General features: G+C 40.8%; 1 protein-coding gene across 32 annotated transcripts in view; it reads right to left on the bottom strand.

The window, feature by feature from the left end:
• The window catches only part of Trol (terribly reduced optic lobes), a 229416-nt gene that overhangs the window by 36330 nt on the left and 166622 nt on the right, over nt 1-26464 (bottom strand). For 19 of the 32 annotated variants that reach the window (XM_076324616.1, XM_076324625.1, XM_076324615.1 and 16 more), the window contains 5 exons: nt 23265-23372; nt 12300-12416; nt 6888-7007; nt 5938-6051; nt 3008-3115 (listed from right to left, as the gene is read on the bottom strand). In XM_076324616.1, coding sequence (XP_076180731.1) covers nt 3008-3115; nt 5938-6051; nt 6888-7007; nt 12300-12416; nt 23265-23372 — 567 coding nt within the window. The remainder of the gene's footprint in view (nt 1-3007; nt 3116-5937; nt 6052-6887; nt 7008-12299; nt 12417-23264; nt 23373-26464) is intronic. The other 13 variants (XM_076324628.1, XM_076324635.1, XM_076324639.1 and 10 more) reach the window with 5 other exon arrangements.

The following is a 26464-nucleotide window of genomic DNA, read 5'->3' as shown; positions in this document are numbered from 1 at the left end:
GCTGGCTGCGAGTTCTTCTTCTTCTTCTCGCATTCGCACGCGTTGCGTTTGCAATAGTCGGAGCACTTGGATGTGTAATTGTCAACGTTCTCCTCGACGGACTGTTTAGTTGCGCACAGAGAATTCTCACATATTTTTTCGCGAATTCTATCTTTGCTCAACAGATTGATATCAATCTTAGAGTTTCTTCCATTATTCTCGTACAACTCGTTCTCTACGGAGTAGAGGAAGTTGTTGTCTTTAGGATCGGTTCGCCAAGTCATGGTGGACGTTGAGAGCGAAGGTGAAACACTTCCCTCCAAGTACTTGTGGAAATATTTGGCGAATTTGCTACCTTTCTTCGTTTTGTAACCAAAAATGTCTTCTCTGCTGTCCGAAATCTCGTTGGAGATTCTCTTTGTAGTATCAACGAGTGTTTCGTCTCTCTTCGAGTTCATTTCCGTTGTTTTCTCTTCGACAACTGTTCTCAAGCTTTCGTTCCAGTCTTCTCGAGAGAATTGCTCGATCTTTGGCTCAGGTGAACTCTCTTCCTCCTTCGAATCGAGTTTCGTAGTCCCCTCTTCATCTTTGAATTTATCAACCACTGTCGATGAAAAATCTGTCACACCGTAGAGAATGTTGTCCTTCTTACGATCAGTTTGCCAAGTCGTGGTAGACGTTGAGAGCGAAGATGAAACACTTCCCTTCAAGTACTTGTGGAAATATTTGGCGAAGTTGCTACCTTTCTTCGTTTTGTAACCAAAAATGTCTTCTCTGCTGTCCGAAATCTCGTTGGAGATTCTCTTTGTAGTATCAACGAGTGTTTCGTCTCTCTTCGAGTTCATTTCCGTTGTTTTCTCTTCGACAACTGTTCTCAAGCTTTCGTTCCAGTCTTCTCGAGAGAATTGTTCGATCTTTGGCTCAGGTGAACTCTCTTCCTCCTTCAAATTGAGTTTCGTAGATCCCTCTTCGACTTTGAATTGTTCGCCATTCGTCGACGAAGAGTCCACGGGTGACGAAAGCCTTGTGCTCGCGGTTGTCGCGTTCTCGAAGTCTTGGATCAACGCCATCGATTTTGCATCGTTGTTCTTTCTTCTCGAGTTCTTCTTCCTCCTCGTCTTCCTCCTTCTATTCTTCGCGTGAACCTCGGTAATATTTCTAGGTATCTTCATCGAACGCTGAAAATTCTTGGTAGGGACTACTTCGTTTTCTCGAATCATCTTTCTCAAGATTGTTCTCGACAAAGTGTCGGAAATTTTTGATCGCGGCGTCTTTGCCAATTCGGGAAATATTGCTTCGATCGAGTTGACGATCATGTTGTCGTTCACTATAGTGTACTTTTCGACACTGTCATGGTTGGAATCTCGGTCGATGGTGTTCCCTGAAATTTTCTTGCGTTTCTCCTTCGTCTGCGATCCCGGATAGCCAACCGAGTATCGTTCATTGGCTGACTTTCCGTGATTCTTCTTTCCCCCGTGAGGAGGCCTAAACTTCCTCGCGTAGAATCGTTTATCGTTGTACACGTTCCGCCATGGAAATTTCTCTACGATGACGATGATCGCGATGAACGATCGTGAGGCACGCTTTTGTTTCGGGTGGGTGGAAAAACGAGAGAAACGGGCGCGTCGTCGCGGTGTAAATCCTGCTCTCGCCCTGACAAGAGGAAGAAGAAGAAGAAGAAGAAGAAGTGGCGATACAAGGAGGCCCTGAGAAGAGGAAACTGAGAAAAGGGGCAGAGTCATTGCGGTGAGATGGATCAGTGACGGATCAAAGGTCCTTCGCTGCTCGTTATAGAGCAGTACGAAGCTTGAAATAAAATTTTTCCTCAATCAAGGTCTTTTTTTACGTTTAGCACAGTTTGAGAATTCGAGAGGAGAACGATGCTCGAAGGAAAATTTTCCCTCGACCAAGGTCTTTTCTCTCTCTTAGAACACTCAGAATTTTTGTCCGGCCCATTCGCCTATAAGTTTTCTACGAAAGATACAAAGTTATGGGCTGTGTCAATGACTCTCTTTGTGTTTAAGAATTTTTCGTACGTACAGATTTTTGTTTTCGCGTGGATGAACTCTACGAAATAAAAAAATTGTTCAAAGCACGAAGCATATGGAACCGAGTATAAATTTCACTCCAGGGTATTTACGTTATTATTAGCCATTGTTTTCCTCGTAACTAGTGAATGTTAGAAAAAAATGAGAAAGTCATCAATTTTACAGTCTTCCACGACGAACGCGATAGATCGATTTTTCATATTTCTAATCTTTTTCGAGAAACGAAGGTGTCCTTCAAATTTGTAAATATAACGTGGTATATATTTTTATTATTTTTGCAAACGTGTGCTGAAACGGATTCGTCCAAGTTTTGTACAATGATCTTCGAGGTTGTAGGAGATCAGGAACGAAAGAAATGTTTCGAACGTTTCGTGGAAATCGTTCACTGGAAATCGATTTTCTCTCTAGTGAAAATTAGAGCAGAATAGCCAAAAGAATAAGCTGAATTGCATGTGCAACCAGTAGGGAAAGGTAACACGGAGTTGTAGAATTAACGTGTGTTTTTATTACATTGTAATTAGGTGTATCATTATATCTTACAGCTGGTATACCAATAGAATAGATACACTCGTTAATTCTTCCATTCTATACACGCTATCATCCTCAGCTCTTTCCACATAGAATTCAGTTTATTTTACACGTCCTCTTTCTTCTTCTTCCTCCGTCCTAAGCTAAACATTTGTATCCTCTCTGAAACGAAACCTTTAAAGTTTCATTCGCCAGGAGAATCGACAGAGAGCGTCGATTTTACCCGTACGATGAAAATCATCGTCGTTTTAACCTCTGAAATGATTATCCCACTTCCCTCGACAACAATTTCAAACACGATTAACGCACACTCGGCGATCGTATCGATCGTACTCGAATGACGAAATCTCGATTCTACGGAATGGACAGATACGGTATTTAAAAGTCTATCTACGTGTGTACGTGTGGATGTTAGTGTAAGGGTGAGTATGTGGTGTGAATGGCATAATTACCGCAGTCCCTCTCGTCAGAGCCATCGGAGCACTCCTCCATCCCGTTGCACTCCAACTCGTAACCGATGCACCGGCCGTCCGTGCAGCGAAACTCGACTTCTTTGCAACCTGCTCCACACACCACACTCATGCACATTTAACCCTTTAGATGTGTTCACTCCCTCGGGAGGTACCGAAACTGGTTCGATTTCGAAAAGAAAATGCGAAAAGAAAACGACGGGGGCCTTTCTTTTTCTTTTTTTTTTTTTTCGTCGAACGCGACGTTGCACAACTCGTTGCAACGAGTTGCAACGAGTTGCAACCGGTCTGTTGTTCGAATTTTCGGATCGTTCGACGTTCAGAAAATTCAACCCCCGTTCAATACCTCAGGATAAGGATCGTTTGATCGTAAACGAAGGGCAGGAACTTGGTTCGGTTGTGAATGTGACTTTTGTGGAACGTCGATCGAAATTCATTCTACCAAACAAGTGTGCAATTTGCACGAGGATTTGGACCGTTGAAAGAAATAGGTCTGATCGAGATTGTTGAACAGACTGTTCAAATTCGTGCAAGTTTACGTCGAGAGGTATCGCGGAGGTACGGACCTTGTTCAAAATCGATACAATCTCCCCTCATCGCGCACAAACACGCACACACACACGGTGTGTGCTTCGCGTTTGCTTCGAATTTTTCAAAATTGATAGATTTTCGAGATCGTCGTCAATTCTCGATGTCAATTGCGTAGGTAATAGTTAATGCTGCTCGGCGACAATCGAACTAAATGCGATATACGGCAATTATAGATAATTATATTCACTCATTCGACCATCGTCCGATAGCAGAGAGTCTTTACAATTTTTTGACACAAGTTGCATCAGAATATCCTTGATCGTTCAAAAGTTAGACGTTTGTTTCAATTCTTGCACACCCATTGTCTCTGATAAAAATGATCATTTGTATCCTTAGATAGAAATTAACAACGAGAATCCACGCACGGTTGCACGAGTGTGAAACATTTGTAGATTATTGACCAAGCGGGAGGGAGAGGTGGATTTCATCAATTTTTGAATAAAGTCCATTAGAAGGTTGGGAAAGCAATACTTGTTACGTAGCCCTTTTCTCGTCGATCGATCGCGTCGTTAAAGGGTTAAAAGTGCAGTAAAGTCGACTTGTCGTCAGCCCCTGTTTTGCGAATAAAACGCGCGGCGTTGGCTTACGATTCAAGCGTTCCCTTTGACGTGTTCCTTCCCTTGTAGTTCGTGTGAAATCAGCCGTGCACCATTGTTAACGCGTTCGTCGACGAAACGACGACAGCACTCGCGGCAACAGGATCCTCCGCGTGTCGTTATTGCAGCGAGATGATCGATGAAATGACTCGTGACACGAATAGCGATGGGGACATTATCAAATTGCCTCGAGGGTCCCCCGAGTTCGAAATAAAAAAAAAAAGGTAACCAAAAACCCGAAGAAAAATGAACTTGGAGAGTTTGAGGATCATTGAAAATCTTTGAATTTTCGTTCTCGAAAATACATGTTGAAATACAAATTTTTAAATTTACGTCATTTCTAGATACAGCAGTTTCGTAGCACGATCGCTCTTAGATCGTTGTTCTGATAGTAAATTGATGTATCGATATGGTAAACAATTGTACAAAGCTATCAATAATAGCAGTGGAAGCAACGATTGTAATATTAAAATCAATTTCTATCAACAAATGTTACTTTATTCCAGTCCGAGCGGATGCTTGGATCGCTCAAGATTTTTCGAAAATTTCCAGAATCGTACCTCGAATGACATTCGAAGCAATTTGTGATCGAGCCCGTCGCTAAACAGAACAGGGGAAAAAACGTGAAACTCATTGGAGGATGATTTTTACGCGCGAGGAAAATTTGGCGAAGCGTGCCGTGGCGGAAAATTGCTCGAGGGAAAGAAGCCACTTCCGGGCGGTGTTCGGTCAGCATGGAAAATCGTAAATCGAACGTCGACGAAAACTAGATTCCACGGATATTTTCGTCTTGCGTTTCATTTTTTCTTCTTTTTCGTCGTACATTGGGAGATACACGTAAGGAAAGTCACGCAAGGAAAGTCACGCAAGGAATGTCTGGAGGATGATTAAAAACTACGTTGCATCGACGAGCTCTCCGACCGTAAATGGAAACAATCGAAACGGAGTTCTGTCGGGCAACGAAATGGAGCAAACGCATCGAAACGTATCACGAGCATCCTTGATATCAGGGACGATTCACGGTGTCCGTTGAGTCGTCTGTAGATCGAGTTCCAACATCGAGACAATATTTTTCGTCTTCGCGAAGGTTTGGGTCTCCGAGGACCTAGCGAAGACGAGACGAGACAAAGAGGGCAAACACGGTGATCGAATGGTCCAAGGCTGGAGCGTTAAGCGTGAACGTTCAACTTTAATTTACAAGCACCGTGAATAATCGTGTTCGTAATTTTGTTACCGATGTAGTCGAAGGAACCAACGTTCTCAATTGTCGAAGAGTGTTCCCGCTTCTGAAACCGAGCGAAAGGGGCAAAGAGAACCGAATCGAGGGGCGTGTAACAATCGTGTTCCGCGAGAGGAATTCATCCTTCCCTCGATGTTGGAATCTTTCCGAGAACTTGGCGAACAACGGGAATCGACACGGAGTCACTGCTAGTTGCTCGGAGCAACTTGTTGCTCGCGCGGTAACCGCGGGCGTTGAACGGGAATTTCAAACGTTTGTCGCTGATTCGACAGACCAACCGTAATCGATCACAGATTCCGGAGATCTGGTTCGGCTCGTCTTTGACCAAAACTGACAACCGCGACCGCGGATGCAGATCGTAAACTGATCCGCAAACGGGCCAAACTGTTCCTCCTGTTAGTTTGGGATAGCTTCACCTATTATATCATTGCTTGGGAATTAATCGAAGTAAACTGTTCTCGAAACGGAAGAACGGGCTCACTTACCGCATTGGGTTTCGTCTTCTCCGTTGCGACAGTCGTTGATATGATTGCACCTTTTTTCGATGCTGAGACAGGTCCCATCCAGACAACGGTACTGATCACCGCTGCAAGTGGTCACTGGAAAATACGTCAAAGTGGATATCAATCCTCCGTGAATTTCCTGCTCGACCTGTTTCGCGAACGAAATTTTCATTGGACCGTGTTAACTCGTAGTATACGGCAACGTCGAGCAATTTTCTGTGAAAACGATCGATAATGATTTTCGTACGGTCAATAGAGCATGGTCTTTATTCTTCGACTTTCATCGTTTACGCGAGTTCGCCGAGAAAGTCTCGAAAAAAATACAATTTCGATAATACTCTTCTATGTCGACATTTCTTAACATTATCAACCGTTTAATACCAAAGAATCTACCGATCGAATAACTGGTCGATACTGAGGGACAATTTTCCGTTCGGTATGAATTATTATTCTTACTAGGTGTGGAGCCCACGGGTAAGTTATCGATATCAAAATCTGTAATAATTTGCATGTAGCGAAAACTCGTGTATTAGCGGACAGTGACCTCACGCGTGAACAAAGAAATGGCCGAAAGACCGGACTGCGGATGTTTGAAGCGAACTAGCGAGATTAATGCACTCGCAACGCCGAGGAGATTAAATTACCCTCGAGTGTTTCGAACGCGAAGAGGTAAATTTTCCTCGGTGGTGAAGTGTTTCCAGAGAAAAGAAAACTTGCCCGTAACAAGGATTAAGACGAACATACGTCCACGATTGTAGACGTTTTGTTTGTTTCGATTCTATCGATTCGGTTCGTTCGAGATTCCTTCGATCGAAAATGTTGATCGGTCGATGGAACCGTGGGTCGAGTTTAAAAATCTTCGCTCCGGTTTCGACGCGTACATCCGCAATCCGACGATGATAAAACGAAAAATTGTAACGCAAAAGAAATACCACTGCAATTAAATTCGTCGGAACGATCCAAACAGTCTGAATGTCCGTCGCATCTCGCGTTCTTGCTGACGCAAGCTCCGTCGGTGCACTCGAATTCGTCCGGTCGGCATCGTGCTGTTGCTTCAAATGAAATAAAAATAAATGAAGAAAATGACACGAGTAAACAAAAACTTCGATGATTGAAAAAGTAAATTACGAAGTTAGGGGTGGGGTGGGGGAAAGGTGTCGCGGAGTGACGACGAGGTGCAACGATTAAAATCGCAATGGAAGCTTAACAACGATTAAGATCGTAATGAATTGTAGGCGGAACGAGAAACGTTTCAAACATTTCAAAAGCTCAATGGTACAATCGAATTCAAATTTACGGGACACTGGCGCTGTTCGCGAATACGAAACAGCTGGAAACTTTTTAATTGTAATTCCATTGTTACCGGCTTCGTGTTTTCTTTCGAGGGAGTCAAAAGAGGCACTAATGAGTCGCTTGACTTTACAAAGAGTACAAACATTTCTTCTTCTCCTTTTTTTTCACGAGGCTGTCGGTCTTTGCTGGGTTACGGTAGCTTCGATTCGCTCGAATCAGCCACGAGACAGCTTTTTAATTAAATTTCAAACGGCATATCGCGAATGATACACCACGGCCGAACGACACTGTCCGACAAATTGAAACTTTACTTCCGTCTTCCAATGATTAGAATTATCGACAATAATGAGATTCTACGCGAAAAGCGAACACGGTAGGAAGTTCTAAGCGATCTTCGAAAATAGAGGACACTTTCTCGGACGCAGCAATGTATAATTTATTAATTGTTTTCGGCCCTACACAGTAATAAATTACCGTCAAACGCCGATGAAGTGATCCAACGAGCCATCCACTTTGTATGAATAATGTTTAACTTTCTTTTCAATATTTTCTGCTGTCGGTTTCTTCATTGAAAATGTCTAATCCGATCGTATGTAAGGGTTTTTGTCCTAAGTAAGTAACTTTTCGTAAAAATGGAAAGACAATACAAAGAAACTACACAAATCGGTAATTTTCTAATCTTTGACGTTAATTTGTAACCATTTAGATTGAAACGCAACCAATGAATTCTATACCGCTATATTCGAGAAACTCTATTTTCGAAGACCGATTGGAACTTCCTGTCGTTCATACCTTTCACATAATACGCGAACGTAGACGTAATTCGTTTGAAATCGAGCGAAAGTGGTTCGAATGTTGAATTTAACAAAGACGAGTCACGTTTTAGTCCCAAGTATGTAACGTTTGTTCGGTCGTTTTAAATACGAGTTGGACGCGAGTAGATTTGGGACAGCTAGTATCGAGATTTCGATGTTTGCGCTCAAATCGGTGGACCAAGTTCTCGCGAAAGTTTCACGAGAAAGTGTTGGTCCGATCGAAATCTCCGAACCCGATCGAAACGAAAGCACGAGAGCTGAGCGTTACAAGCGAAATGAATATCTCGGAAGTAGTTCGAGCCAGTACCTTCGGTGAATTGATCGGTCACTGGAGGCGAAACGGAGCCGAGAACGTCCGTTTATCGTCCAGTGCTTGTTCACAGGGGATAATTAGGCGGTCGAACGATCGTAATGAATCAGATTATTCGCGCGTAGTTCCATTGCGCCTCGTCTTCGACGCGGCAGAGGGAGGGAATAAGATTCAAAAGAAACGATCGACTACGAGCTCTCGGGGCAACGTGCCGTTCGATTAATTACTTGAGAAACAAGCGTCCATTATCAGGCCCGAGCGGTATATTCTTCGACGAGCGATTACTCGCCCGAATAACCGCGCGACGAGCCTCCGTTTCACCCTGAAATCGAATCCTGCGCGTCGTTGCTGTTTCCTTTACGGAGAAACGCTTCCAGGTCCTTCGAATCGCCATTTTCTTCGCTTCTTTCGGCGTACAGGGTGTCCTTGAAAATTGGTGCCTCTCAAGCACGTATCTCAACTTCGATGGACACCCTGTGCAAACTTATCGTCTTGCACACCGTAAACATTGGTTTGAAAAAATCTCGGTCTTCAGACTCGTGATCTTCCACGGGGGAAAATAAACGTTTCTCGGAATGAACATTCGTCAAGTGTCCCTTATCCCCTAATTTTCGTTCAAGTTTCGCTACTCGAGTTCACAGACCGATTAAAAACGAAGATACGTATTTTGTTTAACCACTGTCGCTTAAGTTCAAGTGTTTCAAGTGGACGAGGGAACGAATTCTTTGAACAAATTTCATTTTTCGCGGGTAAAAGTTCTCGAGAATATTCTCCACCTCTGTGCACAGTTTCATCGCGAAAATATTACAAAGGTGTGTATTTTTCGGGAGACACGCCCAAACGAAGACAAGAAACGTTAATACTTGAGAATTTTAATCTCAAAGGTGGACCACGTGTATTGCATAATGTACGACAAACGCGGTTGCAATACATTGCACCGGATTGCGCGAGAACGAATTTTGCTTTTTAGTTCCCCGTTCGGGGATGGTAGTTTCAATTTACGAGTTACTTGATCGTCTGGCTCGAGTCACCGTGTCGTCTTGCTGTTCGTCGGGATAGTTTATTAAAAATGAATGAAAAACGTCATTTTGGCAAAGCCTCATTTTTGGAACGTTGTTCGCGAAACATCCACGATGTACTTGACACAGAAGGTTAGGTTATGGTACGATTAGGGTAATCGAGTCTGTTTCTGAAAATTTCAAAAAAGAAAGAATCATTCGAACGATGCATCGATGTATAATCGAAACAATAATGAAAATGGTAACGCTCGAGTGAAGAGCGAGTTGCACTTTCACCGAAAACGCCTTCAAGTGCTATAAAAATCATCGAAATTACTGCAGATGTTGCCACGTGTACTGTTAACGATGACAGTATATCTCTACAGTATATTACGACGGTTATGAGCATTAAAATCGACGTAGAGGCTTGTAAATACCATTTATAAAAGAGAACCAAGATGACCACCATGTGCATATCGGAGAGGAGCGAGTACTCGACGCGCATAAACATAAAAAAGCAATAGATAAAATACACAAACCTTGTCGTGACTGTAGAAATAACCGACTAGGTATACGTTGCAAAATTATGCGTATTTTCAGAAATATTCGAAGGCGAAATTCTAGATATACCGTGTTGTGTTTATAAATCTTGTTCTTTGACCCGGTAAGTAGCATAACTCGATACCAAAATGTCGAAGGACCTTTGAAGGATTTTGTCCGATTGTCGTTAATCATTAACTAATAGTTTAATTACGATGTATACTTTTTCCGCAAAAAAATCACCAAATTGGCGTGAAAAATGTTATTTTCCACCGAAAAGTACAAAAAGTTCATTTTAAAAATTGATATCTCTAATATTTCTCAAGACAGTATTGGTATCGGTAAAGGGGTCGAAGAATGAAACTTTAAAGAGTAATTTCATCCCTTAAACTTGAATTATCGTAGTTAAACAAAATACGTATTTCTTATTTTCGATTGCTTTACAAACTTGCAAAGTTTCATCCAAATTCGAAGAAAGAGGATAACACTAATAAACATAAGTCGAAAACCAAACGAAAAGTTTTACAGTAGATTTTCTAGTCTTATAATAAATCTATCTTAGTAACTTAAATCAAATTCTAGTTAATAATATTTATAAATATCGAGCGATATTTCAAATAACAACTTGAAATTAGCTTTTAGTAGTAGAATCGGTTTAAGGGATACTTGCAAAAGTTACGAACGATTCGTATTAATTGAAAACACTTTTTCAATATTTATCGTTCGAAAAAGATGTCAAGTCAGTCGATGTCACTCAGCTTACGACTGGAAAGATATCTTTTCGAAAGTATAGCGTAATGGCGAGCGAAACATCCGGTACGTAATCGTTTCGCAGTAATCCTTTGGGATTAGGCCAGCCTCTCGAGCATCGAAAACGCTCGGAATGTTGAGAGAAAATTAGTTTTCTCTGTTGTCGAAACGTGGCTCGTTCGATGGTTGTAATTTATCGAGCAAGGGTTACCGAGGGACACGCAGGATAATTCAGGATTCGCGTGTCATGGGAGAAAGTAATTTTACACCTACGCGTAGGTGCTTGCCGAGAGTCGAGTCTTGCGTTTATGGTGTCTCGATCATAGCGAACGAACACAATTTCTGAGTTTTCTGTTCCGATGTGTTACGTGGTACGATGATGAACCATGCGAAATATTGAACTATGTATCTTCTGATTTGCAGAAATAAGAAGATTGCCTCGTAACTCCGAAACAATGTTCAATGAACATTAAGAAACAAAGTAATCGTTTGTCAATTACCGTGTATTCCCAACATTTCGAGATACATGGATTAGAATTCACACATTTCACACACTGATCGAAAGTGTGTGTGTTTTTTATTCGTATATACTTGTGTGTAAATACTATGATTGATGCTGTATCGAAGAAACAAAAGAAAAGTTAAGAAACGTAAAGAACTGTTGGAACAAGTCGAGTGCACAATGTAAATAAATATTTTTTAAGAAAATTTAGCCTTCTCTCTAACATGGTTCGAGAGTGAGGTTCTTTATATAAAGTTAATTAAATATGGCAAGAAGTCAGCGTACAACTGAGAACGGGAAACAAAGAGTGGTTCATATATTTAAAAAAGTCCAGATGTAAATTAACGCTACAAAAGTGTTTGGTGAACCAGATCGTGCAAAAGATTCTTTAATTACAATTCGTTTCATACCGTTTCTGAAATTAAAAATGAATTGGGTCTCGAAAATAGAAGCGGCAGGACGGTTTTAAACGAAAATAATCTTTTTTCGCGCGGATCGTGTAAGAAACTGCTCGTTTAATGAAAGTTGATCAGAGTTTTCAAAGGAGCGCGTTAAATGGACTGCTACAAAGTGGTTTAAAGTTCCACGAAATCGATCAAATCGATTCAATTTATTGGAAAATTACTTCAGGAGTAATGACAATTCGGAATTATTGTTCGTGAAATGGTTCAGATCCATTGGTACAAATAGAAGAAACTATCGACAGATTCGTGCATCGTGACTTACAGTGTTTATGCAAGTATTTATGTTCGAAAAAAAAAAAGAAACTGATGGTCTGTCTATGTAAATGCTAAATGTTGTTCCTTCGTATTATTTTTAACACCGGTCCATGAAACTTTACGATGAAGAATATAAAAAAGAAAATTAATTCACAAACGATTTCTTCGTTTCGTAACATTTGTCTCAAAGTGCATTTGTCACGATAGGGTCAATTCGATATTTCATCGGTACGTTTCGTAATGATTGCAAAGTCGCATGCCACAAAGCGATCGATTATTATACTCCATTCGCGAGAAACAAAAATTCAAGCGCGTTTCCTTTTCATTCTCATGCGTCGCAGGTAAAAGGGAAATGTAAATTCGTAAGTTCTCCCCCTCGAGGTATCCCATTTAGCTCGTAGTGCGTTATTCTCGTACTCGTGTTCGAACAATTTTTCTCATCCATTCCATCGTTACAATCCATGAACCCATCGCAGCGTCTGGACAGTGGCACGCAAAACCCTGGTGTGCATTCGAATTGGTCGTCTCTGCAGGCTGCAAGAATCGTAACAATTCGATCTGATAGCTCGAGAACGTTTCAACATCGATGACACGATGATAGACATTTTCCAACGATTCGAACAGACCCCGTTGAACAAGAAACGACACAAGATGAAAGCTCGATGAGAGACACAGAGAATGGACACTTTAACGAAGGCAGACAAAGACAGAGAGATGCACAATTAATGCGAGACGTACACTGACAGCGAGTCATCGATACAGAACGCGAAATTTTCGTCCAGGACTACGAGTCCTGGTCCAGAAGCAAATATTGTATCGAAACAATGGTCCCCGGTGAAAAGGTACCGTTCCAAAATGGATATTTTCCATCCTGGTGGATAAAAGACAAATTTTTACGTGACACGTACGTTGCAAGGAATCTGGAAACGTATATTTATTCTGTTCATTTTCAAGCCTGGTACGACAGTAACAATCGAAATAATTATTTTCCGTTCGATAAAGAGCATCGGTTACGGATCAATTTATCGAAAGAATACAACTCTTGCTACAACGATCGAAAATTTTACTGTACATATTTCCAGAGACATCGTACACGCCAATTGTACGTCACAGAACAGGTAATTCAACACAAATATACAGAACGACAAATTGTTAGCGCTTGGTTGATCTTTACAAAACGTTCAAATTCGAGATGTTTTTAAAAATGTTGTACAATTCGTCTCACTAGTGTATGCCCTAGAAGAGATAATTCTCTATAAATATAGAACCAACGAATTGTTATTGTTCGGTCGATATTTACAAAATGGTCTCGCTCGTAGTAACGAAGATGAAGAGATGAACCAAAGTCCAAACTTTGCTCTCCTCCCTCGAAAGTGTTACCTACCATAGAAGTGCGATTACACACCGTGGAAAAGATAATTCGACTCGATGAGCGAAACACCCGGGTATCTTCGAAATATACGACACGTCGAGGGGATTTTGAAAAAACGTCTATAAAAACGATACACCCAGCCCGGAATTACCCTACGTTGCACGAGACATCGTTTCGTTCGACACTCGGAACGATACTGATACATATCGATCTCGATTCCCCGGTTCCCCGTGACTGTATGAAACTTCTCGAGCAGTTGCTTCCTTTTCGAAGGGAAAACGGATCTCCGGGAAGCGTTCCGCAGATTTACGAGTGGAGGGTTTGGCTTCCGGAAGAGGAACGGTCCGGTATCGACGATGCGGGCCGGATGTCGGACCGAATTCCGGCTCCGATGGGCGAAAAGACGCGAGACGGCGCGAGAAAGGAAGAAAAGCAGTCGTAGAGAATTAATTAGCCGGCCAGATGGAGGAGCACGGCGAACCCCCGGGAGGCGGCCATTAATTAACACGCACCCGAGGAAATTTCGCGGAAGAGATTATAAATGAACAAGGAGTTACGGGTGGGGAGGTGGAGGACTACGCGGCTCTAATTTACGGCGGCAATTAGCTAACGATCGAGGATGAATGACTCGTCGAACCGAGTGCACTCGAAAGAATGAACTTCGCGGACTCTGCCCGCCGTGAAACGAAAGCTTCTGCAACCCTTCGTGTTCAGAATTTCGACTCGAAATTCTCAGACCCTGGTCAGGAACCTGTCGTCTCGCGAGAATCTTCAATGTGGTAGAAGAAAGAACAGAGAGTAAGAGAGAGAGAGAGAGAGAGAGAGAGAGAGAGAGAGAGAGAGAATTCTGGGAAGAATTTGTATCGCGCCTAGACGATCGAACCATGGAAAATTGATCCAAACCGAGCGTAAACTCGACCCAATTTATCGCTTTGTATAGAACGGATCTAAGTCTGTTTCGAATCGCGTTTGCAAAGCTATTTTCTCGACTCGCGACGAATAATTTAAGCCGCGAACCGTTTATTTCACGATTGATAAATCGATCGATCGAACGACGAACTAGAAAAAGATAGAGCCTATACTGAACCAGGTATGGTTATCGATGCCTACGCGATAACCATAGGCTGCTAGAAGCGTTGGTCGTCAGAGGGTTAAGCGTAATTAAGTATGTTCCTTGCGTTCATTCGAAACCTACATTGGAAATGATCAATTGATCGTTCCGGTGCGAGAGGAAAATATATTGGCCGCTCAAGGTTAGAGATCAGCTTCCCCTACCATTCGATTCTCTCTATCAGTATCGTTCCTAGAAATTACCGAGCCCTGGGCGACTAGAGATTCCAGACTCCCCAATTCTTGTTGTAGTATAATTAAAAAATTTTCAACCGTTGGATCAAAAGATTTGGAAGATACCTTGTTATCAACTCCCAAGTTTGTACTTTTGAATGAAAAGAAAAAGATCGAGGTTACTTAAACCGTTTAAGTTTTATTGGAAAAGTGAATCGACCGGTGACGATCGGGACACCCTCTAGACACGAGACACAGTATTTTGCAAAAAGATAAAACAAACTTTCCAAGATACCTGATAAAGTGAATGATAATCTGAACACGGATCCCGGACAAGTCGACGAGAATTCTCTCTTCTTATTTATTTACCATCTCCCATATGAAACGACCTGTGCACCACCTCGGAAGTTCGAACAATTGAAACGCAATGGTAGATAACGACAGAAATACGGTTCGTTTCCCCACCCTCGTCACCGATCAGTCGGATTAATTCGGATCTGCGCTCGTAATGCGTTTCCTCCCGATCGCGTGTCGCTGGTTTTCGCGTGTAAAGGAGTCGACGTTCAGGGGGTGAAAAAAAAAGGGAGGGAAAAAAAAAACGTGGAAATGTATCGCGTAAACGTAGCCGTTTAATGGAAACACGGGGACACGTTGCTGTAATTACCGCGAATACGTAACGCGTACACGTGAGAGCCAGCCGCGCGTCTCGCGTGTCGACGGCTGCAAACCACAAAAGTGAATTCGTTTGAACAAAGCGTAGGGAAACATTGAATTTGATTCTTTCAAACGCGCTAGGTCACCTTTGTTTTCGCTAATTGCTCGCGACTGTTCGCGCGCCACGTGCTCCCCGAATAAGGTTTTTTTCCGATTCCGTGAACGTCAAGGGGCTCCGCTTTACACGTTGTTTACGTTTCGGACACCCGGTACCTGATACGCACACGTATCACCACCGTGGAGTTATTAACCGAGACCCGTTAACCACGCGAAATTTCAGTCAACGTTTCACGATTCGTAATCCCGATCAAAATTAATTCACCGATCGCGCGAAATCTGACGTTCGAAGATCATTGTAAAAAAATACTATGGTACTTCAACTTTGAACAAGTGTACCAAACGGTAGTTCCATCATTAGAAAAATAAAACGTCGAACTTAATAGCTCCATTTCTCACTGAACGACAATATTTATCGACCAACCTATTATATCAAAGAAGCTATTGGGTTGTTCGGAAAGTCGTTTCGTTTTTCTTTTGGCGAAAATGAAACACGATTTCTTTAGAGTGTATAAACGTTTTATTAAATTATATATTCTCCATTTTGGAAAACGAAATGACTTTCCGAACAATCCAATACAATTACCGATGTTGGAAACACCTTCGAAGTATTCCTAACATCAAATCAAAGAATTGCAAGTCTCTTTTGGAAGAGAGACTCAATTCCAGGTGGTTAAACGTACAAAAAGTTCTCGTATCGACGTAAATGATACAAAGATCGGTGATTGGTAAGAAAATAATTTCCGTTGCTTATTTTTGTTCTCTGTCCTCGATGTTCGTAGCACGTTTACACGAAACGATCAATGCCGGGACAACGAGTTCCATCGTTCGAAATGTCTCGTGCCCCTATTAGTACCGATGATGGAGGTGTTCTAACGTATTTCACAATTTCGGCACAGTTTCGAACGAATGTTCGTCCAAACGATTCGTTGTTGGCGATCGCGGCAATTCCAGCGGATTTTGACGAATAGAGTCCCGCAATCTGACGCTGGGCATAGTTTACGACCTCAGCCCGGAATTTTCAACGGGAATTATTCCTCCGTGGCGATTAGATCGCGAAAAATGCACGTGTAAGTTATCACGCCGATAAGATCAAGGTAACCGAACGCGCGAAAAAGAAATAGGTCACCGACAACACCGCTGAACAATGCGTTCCGTTCTCCGCGATACCGTATTGTAAAAATCGAGGTACTGCCACGGTCGACGCGCATTGTTCCTCGAGAGATCGATTCTCCTCTCGATAATCCTTCCTGGCCGCCGTCACAATATCCTGATTACCGACAAACGCGTGGAATTTCCACTTTCGTCAACCCTTAGACTGTTGCTGCGACAACTCCATTCGTCGTCACGAGACCACGATTCGAAATTGATCCTTCTCGGTATACGTGGTTGTGGAAAAAATTCAAACAATTCAAACGTCGCGGGAAATTCCAAGTGTAACCGCTGTTCGTCGGATCGCAAACAATTTCGTACAGGTTCCTTGCAAGTTCATTCCACGTGTGATCTAATGGTTCTTTTTTTTGGAATTAATGTTTTTATTCATTTCATATTTGGAATTGGTATATTTTACACACGCGGCAGTAATTTTAATTAATTTTCGTACGGCCCGATTGTAAATTGTAATCGTTTTTGAAATTCGTTTGTCCAAGAAGTGGAGAAATTGTATTTGAATTTTTTCTTTTTTAAATTGAAATAACTTTTACTCGCTATTTCAGACGTTCGTTCTTATCGAGTTGCTAGTTCAACGGTTATAGTTTGTAGAAAAACAATTGTTAGAAAAATAATAACGATAGAGTGGTGTCTTTGTTAGAGATTTTTCAATAAGTTTCATTCCGATTCTGTTTTCTCTATAAAATATTTGATGCAATATTATAAAAGTTTGTTCGAGGAAAGATATACTTGACAGAAATCAAGATAATCCGATTACTGTAAATACTAATGAAAAATAGAAATATTGTATACTTTTTATTTACTAAATCATGTTTTACAATGAGACCTCGGTGATACTGTCGTATTATTGTTAGATAGCGTAGAATGACTCGGTACGTACGAAAGCAAACAAGTATGTACGAATATTTAACAATAGATCTGAACAAAAGATACGAAGCAGGAGTTATCATTGATTATTAATTGGTATGATTTTACTTGCACTTCACAAATATCCTCGTATTACTTGCGTTACGATATTGACATCACAGGATTAATTTCGATCGCTTGGAACCTTATCGACAGAACAATTTGCAATAAATGTCACGGTATTTTCAAACAAGAAACAAGCCAGGCGGCGAGTGCAATTTTTTAAATTGCATCAAATCACCTGAACGCGACACCGCACCACCTGAGGGTTAATTTCGATCGATTAGAACTTTATCGATGAACGACAGAAAATTTCCAACAAATGTTGGGTTTCTTTTTCTTCTTTTTTTTTTTTGTAAGCAGCAGAATTAAAAGTAGAATTAAAAAAATTATACCAAGTCGACGCGACGCGAGGTCATCTCAGGGGTTGATTTCGATCGATCGTAATTTCGTGGTGAAAATTGCGCGATAAAAAAATTTGCAACAAACATCACCGTTCTTTCGAACAAGAGGGGAACCAGAATTTTAAAAAATTACGCGTAATCAACGTGACGTGTCACCGCGCCGGCTGAGGATTGATTTCGATCGATTGGAGTTTTCTGGATGGGCGATGAAAAATTTGCAACAAATTTGCACCGGTTTTTCGAACAAGAGGGGAGCTAGAATTTTAAAAAATTACGCGTAATCAACGCGACGTGTCGCCGCTCCGGTCGAGGGTTAATATCGAAATGTAGTCGATGTGCGATAAAAAAGAAATTTGCAACACACGTAGCGGTTTTGTTTTTCTTTTTTTTATAGAAGAGAGTCGAAGAGTAGAATTTGGAAAAGTGACGTCGAGTCGACGGGGACGAGTGTCGCGATTGGTGCTCGCGAGTTCGGCGCTTGAAATCGAGAGAGATTCTGTCGCGGACGAGCAGTTTGCGATTCTACCTCAGAACGATGGGCGAGGCGGGCCTTGAACCCGTGGCGATGTCAGAAAATCCGCAGAATCTGTTCGAACTTCCTGTTGCGAGGCGTGTCACGCGTCGCGTGGCTTCTCGCGGGCGCGTTTGCCAATTTCGAGGTCGCGATGCTCGCTTTATATTCGCCGATCGAGCGAAAAGGCACGCACTTGTCTCGGTAAATCGCGTTAAATCGTAACCGGATTTCGACCGGTCGACGAACGGGCTCACGTTCTCTTCGTTTCCGTTGATTCATCGGAATTTAATTAATTTCAACATTTTTTCCATATGTGTATACGTATTTCTTTTTTTTCTTTTTTTTTTTTCGACATTCGTGGAAAAAACGTGATCGCAGATTCATCGAGAAGAATCTTTGTTTCGTGATTCGAACGATTTATCGAATTCATCGGTGAATCGTTATCGATCGAAACATTTGCTCGATCTTTCCCTTCCTAAGGTACTCATTTGTTCGAGTAATGGTAAAATTAGTGGGTGCCGGATAATATTGGACATCTCGTCCGATTGAAAGTTTAATTTTGTCCAATCGAAATTCGAACCGACGTAGAACTTCGTTTAATACTTCACTAACTAAATCCAATTGATTTTATAATACTTCGTCTCGACCTATTTGGCACCATCGTTCACCACCATCGAACCGACATAGAATGCACCTTTCTAATTGAAGCGCATACATTGGTAATTAGTTGGAAAGATATTTTTGTGATCACGAAAACGTATCTTGTGTTTTCGCGCTCGTGTTCGTTTATTCGTAGAACGAATTGCGAACAGACTGAATAAGGAACTTGTACATTCGTTTCGGATTCAAAGACTTGGAAATCATGCCTTGTCCGGACAATTGTTACGTACAAAATCTATACGAATTCGAATGTCATACTTTTTATGCCAAAAATCAAAAGTGTGCAAAATTGTCAGTGAAACTACTGAAATTTTTCTGGATGACTAAATCCTAAAGAAATTTCTTTGCGCAACATCAAGTTGCAAATCGATGTCGATAAAGTTTTCAATATCGCAATTTCGATAGCTTCGATAATAAAAGACGTACATAATAAACGATCGAATGCGGAGGGTCATTATTTGCGCCGATAAACACTCCTTGATAAACATGTTAATTGGGTCCAGACGTAAAAGGTAAACATTGTTTTACTGCAATCTTTGATGATACTGAATCTCCAACTTGACGTTACATAAAGCAAATACTCGGGAAATGGTCATAAAATATTTTCTCTTACCGTAATGTTTATTCTTTCGAATTCAATATTTATAGAAGTTAAATTTTAAACTTTATTCACGGCAACGTATCCGTTTGCGAGAAAAACAAAATCTTAAACGGATCGGTAATGTTTTAATTGTATCGGTCAATAAACTGTATCCGCGGAAATTTTCTATTCTCGCTTCTACACAAGATTTAACTAGACGTGAAATTTGTTATTCAAATGTACATTAAACAAAGAATGTATTATATCCTAAAAATGGTACCATATGTACCTTTCACTCGTCCTAAGAAAATTCATCCCCCAATTTTCCAACCTTCACGATTGTCCAACCAATCTTGTATCAACCTTGTGTCACAATTAATGAATACTTTCTACCCAAAATTGAACTAGGCAAATATTCGTGATATTTGTTATACAAATGTACATTAAACAAAGAATGCATTGCACTCTGAAAATGGTACCATATGTACCTTTCACTCGTCCTAAGAAAATTCATCCCCCAATTTTCCAACCTTCACGATTGTTCAACCAATCTTGTATCAACCTTGTGTCACAATTAATGAATACTTTCTACCCAAAATTGAACTAGGAAAATATTCGTGATATTTGTTGTACAAATGTACATTAAACAAAGAATGCATTGTACTCTGAAAATGGTACCATATGTACCTTTCACTCGTCCTAAGAAAATTCATCCCCAAATTTTCCAACCTTCACGATCGTTCAACGAACCTTGTACCCCCCATTAGAACGAACAATCGAGGGGCTACTTTGTTCTTCGGTGTTTCGTTTTTCAATCGCCCTGTATAACCGAATCCCAGTGTATCGGGGGACGAGTTAGCCGTTCCTGGTCCATGCTGTCGTTCCGCAGCGAACGTCAAAATAAACGCCCTTTTGAGCGACGAAAAATCGGCGTGACACGCGTGTCCGCGCGATTTCGCGGCGCGGAGGAGCCCCGACCATGAATCAGAATTGGATTAAACCGGCGAAAACGGGTGAAATTCCTGGACCGAGGCCGCGAAAGGGCCGAGCAGACCCGTTGGAGATTAACGTCGGATTAAAATTGCAGCCGGTTATTAGGGCGGCTTAATAAACGCGAGTAAATCTCGTTCGGCAACCGCTGCCTTGAAATTCGGCGCGGAACGTCGCTCGTTCCCGCGGCGTCGATATTAATGCCGCTAATGAAGTTCGTTGACGAATTAAAAAAAGTGGGGAGCGAAAAAAAAAAAGAAAAAATGAAAAAAAATAAAAAATATAAGAGAATCCCCCCGAAACCCGTGGGCCAGGGGCACGAGAACGGAGAACGGAGATGAAAATTGCTTTTCCCCCGGGCAACGCGTAGAAACGACGAGCGTTGTAACATTGTCGAGCGATTTCCAGCTAATTCGTAGCGAGACGGACGTTGATGCAACATGTGTTTAATTTTGGAATTATTTCCGCGTCGAGGCGAAAGGAGATGTAAACTCGTCGGTCGGTGCACGTGTTTCTCTTTTCTTTTTTCTTCTTTCTTTCTTTTCTGGAGAACGACCATGAAACTTAATTTCTGCACCGACAACATTGTCGTTCGAGCATGCTCGATTTTACGAGCGGCACTGTTTTTTTCTTTTTTTTTTTTTTGGACGAAATTCGACCACCCAGGGCCAATTTCTTTGGAAAAATACGAGGATTGTTTCGACGCCGGCTCGAGCACCGGTTTCTTTCGTACAAAGGGGAAATTAAGCGTGTCGTTTAATTTTACCGCTCGTCCCGAATTTTTATCGTTACACTACCCTCCGCCATCGAATTGAATATAGAGAAACAAATTCTTATTATCGAGTTTCGAGAGTAAAGTTCTGCGAAAAGTAATTTTGATGTCAAACATTATGAAATATTGTCATTTTACGATGACAAGTTAATATTGGTAAACATTGATTGCCATTTTACACGCATTTGATACTTGCTCGAAGGTACGCGTTCGATAGTTCGCGAAAGTATCGATAAACGCTCGAAAATAAAATGAAATCTTTGCATTGCACGAAGTGTATATTACTACGCATGAGTAGAATGTGTACGAAGAACAACTATAACATTTGACCCAGTAAGATAGCACGAAAGGTTTTCTTCATTGGTACGATTATATAGTACCCGGTGGATTTCGTTTTTTATTTTTATCACAATAGCATCGATGTCTACTTGATGTAATCGTTATCGATATTCATGACAAAAGTATCTATACGAATATTACCAAATTTCATATCGATGGTATTGAGTACTATCTAATTGTCCCCTACGATAGCTAATCATCCCCATTACTGGTCGAAGTTGCTCGTTTTTTTCTCCAATTCATTAAATGTAAACGAATCACAAAACGTACAAATTTATCTGTACGAAAAATTAATACCAAATACCTACAATTCCGAGAATTATGAACACCTCCTCTGAAATATTCTCCTTTCAAATTTCTTGGGTATCGTGTATAGTTAATTGTCCCTATTACCGATCAAAATTGTTCTCTCTCGCCAATTTGTGAAATGTAAACGAAACAAAAACACCTCGGTATCGATAGAATATTCGTTACAAAAGTATCTGTACGAATACTACCAAATATCAAATTGACAGTATCAAATACTATCTTATCGACCCCTACAATAGCTAATAGTCCCCATTATCGATTAAAGCTACCCTTTCACTCCAATTTATGAAATGTAAACGAATCGAAGAACCTCGCGAAAGGGCGATGGAAATAATAAGGGGTTAGGGGTACAGGAAGAGGCGGATAGCAAGTCGTGTGGGGAGTGACAAGTGCAACGGCCTGAAAACGCGAGGCCAACCCCCTCTTCTTTTTTTTTTTTTTTTGTTTCGTGCACGCTATTGTTATTGTCACAGCTATTATAATTATTGAGCTCATCGTAATACCTCCTCGTTCGCGATTAGTTCCGGCGTGGCCGCATGCAAACTTAATGATGGCCCGCGATAAAACGAACCAGCGAGATCACACTGTATTTTATCGTTTTAAATTGTCTCCTATAAATGTTGTTGACGTCGCTGGATTTTATGTACCCCTCGATTAAAAATAATCGAGTTACCATCGGTTTCGAGTTGCCGGAGTACATTGTACGCGTTACACGGAGAATCGGACCCATTGCTCCCTGGTACGTTCACGTTAGACGGATCGATGGAAAACAAACGAAAGAATAAAATTCTAACATACTTTTGAATTTTCGAACTGTGCCAGAACGCGAAAAGGGCAATCGTGAATATTGCAGAAAAGAACGTCACGGCGCGACAAACAATCCGGTTTGGACTCATCGCTATCTATTAACATTCAACGTTCGACAGATCAATAGTGTAGCAGAGATCTGAACGACGAAATCACTATTTCAAGGCACTCGGTGAATAAATTGTTTAACGTGCAAACGAATAAAATTAGTTTTAATAGCACTCGATCGCGATTAAGCGAAATTATACACAAAACGCGGCAGCCTTTCCGCGAGATTCATTTTTAAAACCGCGCGACAGCTGACACATTTCCGTAAAACCCATGCCGCATGCAAAATCGAAACGAACACGCGGATGTGATCGACGAATGTATACACGGACAGACAGACGTGGACGAGCGTAATTCAAGTTAACAGAGAAACGTTATAACAATTCTGATGGAACAACAATGATGATTAATATTTTTCTGTTTTTTTTTCTTTTCTTTTTTTTATAATATACTCACGGCAGTTGAGTTCGTCGGAACCATCGTGACAGTCCTGGATTCCGTTGCAGTGCACGACGCTATCGATGCACTGGCCGTTTCTGCATTTGAATTGCGTCGAGGTGCAGGCTACGCAAAAACAGAGAAGAAAAATTGAAACTTACTTGCAAATTTTCGATCGAGCGTTCGAAATCGTTCAACCGATTATTGTTTCATGCTTGGCGCGCGATCGATCTTCGCGAAGAAAAAAGCGTAACGTGTCTCGTACGGAATATGTCGCGAATTCGTGGCAACAGGATTTTCGGGGAACAAAAAATGAAAAGAAAACGTAGAATAAATTTTTTTCATACGATGCTCGGTCTTCGAGAAAATCGAGTTCGAAATCCGGTGAGCGTGCACCGGGCTTGCGCAGTGATTTTCAACGCCGATTTTCATGGAAACGAAAAGTCCGACGAGGAAATTTTATTTCACATTTTCGGCTTATTTTGTTTCGAAATGATTTTCTTTTTTTTTTTTTTTTTTTATTATAGAATACAGAGAACTAAAACCGGAATTATTTCGGAAAAATACCAAAACCGAGATCGACATCTTTCAAATTTTCATCGACCCGGTGTAATCTTTATGCAACTGTTCAAAATGTGTAACACAGTATAGAACAAACAGAAAATTAATAATTACCGATTTTACTAATCACGAGACACCAAATCTCGTATGTAAAACAAGAGAGTTATTTATCAATGCTTTCTATAAAGGTTTCACCTAATTATTTATTTATCTTCTCGAAACGTTATTTCGGTATTTTCATACTTCGAGTTTTGTAAGTATTCTCCAGACATAACAATGCATATTTAATACAGCCTACATAACGTGGTTCTGTACGCGATGGAACATTTTCCAGTTGAGAAACTGGAATAATTTTAAAAGCAGTTACTTTATTTATTTCGGTGGATTTTGATAAGTAGATTATTTGATTTGTGTAACATTATAGAATTCTTCAATACACGTCCTTTTCATTCATTAGATTTAATCTATTAATCGTAATGATTAATGCGAGATTTGTTTCCGTACTTTCTAATTTTACGCAAATGTGTAAGTAGATTATCGCATAATTTAAATTCTTCGGTAAATTTAAAATTCTATTCCTCGTTTCACGTTTCGTGTGTCATTGTGACAGAATGGTATTCAACGATTTATTTCATTATCCAAAACTAGCATTTGTCTAAAATTTTATCCGTGTTTAAAAAGGCGCTTAAATATTTAAACATTTTTGGTCTCTACAGAAGCGTTCAAAAGGAGAATGCTTTGAAATTGAATATTTTAAAAATATTAACAAGAAACGAATGTCGATTGTTATCAAAATTTTGCACAGTAATGATGTAAAATTCGAATTACCGTATCGAAATTTAAAAAAATACGAATTTGTACCAACTAGGACTTTTAATGCTCTGTATTTCAATTTCAATTTTACATCGAATTTCTAAAAGGTATTTCCAAGGTGTTAACCCTTGTCCAACCCATATCGTGACGCTTTCGACCCGTGTACACGACCCCATGAGAAAAAAAGACTGGTTCGACTCATCGTTTTGCTATTTTTGAAATTGTTTAAAAAATACAGATTTCCCAAGTTGGCAGTTTTCACCGATTTCTCTTCATTTCAATCAGAAACGATTATTCTTCTTGATTATAATTCTTGGATTTATTCGAAGAACCATTTATCGATATAAAAATATTACGAATATTTTTATTTTGGAAATTCAATCTCCGTTACTAATCACGAACGAATTGAAAATCATATTTTACGATTCTGTGTACTTTTCTCTTTCGATTGCGCTTTTTCAATTCGCCGCCACTCGACAATTGTGATCATGGCAAGCCTACAAAGGCTATGGTGTTCAACGATTCAAATAAGCGGGTGGATCGACCGCTCTTCTCTGATAGACTCGGAAAACCCGAATGTCCTTTGTACTCTAAACGATATTAATGAAGTGGAACGATATTCTAGACAAGGAAATGGGATTATTAGTGTCCCCGGAATAAGCATTCCTGTTATTCCCTTCAATCCTAGTTTCTTAATGGCTTCGTCGTTACCATTTCATGGTTCACGTGGCTGTAATCGATTTCCAAATAAGTCAAAGACGATAATAATGACTGACTTGAAATTTTGTATCCATACCCAACCTACTCAACGGTATAACTAAACGGTGTAAGAATCTCTGGGTTGGAGAAGACCCAGGTGTGACAAAACAAGGATTAACTTGCGTCACATGAGTTGCAATACATGTTCAATACTTTGAAAGTATCTTTAGTTTATATTGAAACACGAACAGACAACTTTCTCGAGACAGTGTTATTTCGTCACTCGTTGAGATAAGTTATCAATAACATTTTTCAATCTATCGTATCTATACATATTCAACGGTATAACCAAATCCGGTGCAAGTCTCCGGGTCCGAAGAGACCCAGGTTTGCTCCAGCAATGACTAAACATCCATTTACGAAAATTGTTTTATTTCCGAGTCACTGGACGATATATTTGCAAAGTTGATACTTCCAGTCACCACTTACTCTCAAAGATATCTCTCGATCGGTTCGAGCAATCGATGTTCCACCGTACAGATTTTTAAAAATGAAAACACCGTGCGTGAACCGTGTCACGCGGATCTCTCTCCTGTACCATTGATATCCGGTATCGCGCGAGTAGATCATTCGGGACAAGGATCGCGACAGGATTCGTTCTTTGTGCCCTGTATGCAAGCAAAGACAACGAGAACCGGTTGCACTCGAATTTCCTCCGTGTCGCGCAATCGTGATACGACGTGGGATCCAATAATGCAATTCGCTGGGCGTTTAATATAAATTCGCGCGATCCATTGCAAAAGGGGACGATCGTATTTCAAAGTCGAAATCGTACGCCCCTACGAATTGAGTTTCCGCTCCGTGTGGATTCAATCGGGCGAATTTCCATCGTAAAATTCCACCGTTTCTTAATCTTTGCGTACTTTAATAAAATCGCGCGAAGAGGGGGAGGTACGCAACCGGAGAACACCATGAACTGCAATCTCGACGATCGAGTACTTTGGAACTCGATTCGTACATTCACCTCTATCCTGTTTATTGTACAATACCGTAAACGTGGCTTATAAACAGTTACCGTTTTATAAAACGTTTCGACTTTGATTTTATCAACGAGTATTAGATTACTATATTCTACTCTCCTTAGA

Source organism: Ptiloglossa arizonensis, chromosome 12, assembly GCF_051014685.1.
Source record: "Ptiloglossa arizonensis isolate GNS036 chromosome 12, iyPtiAriz1_principal, whole genome shotgun sequence".
Lineage (NCBI taxonomy): Eukaryota > Metazoa > Arthropoda > Insecta > Hymenoptera > Colletidae > Ptiloglossa > Ptiloglossa arizonensis.
The sequence above is the reverse complement of the archived record's forward strand: the minus strand, read 5'-3'. Positions and strand labels throughout refer to the sequence as shown.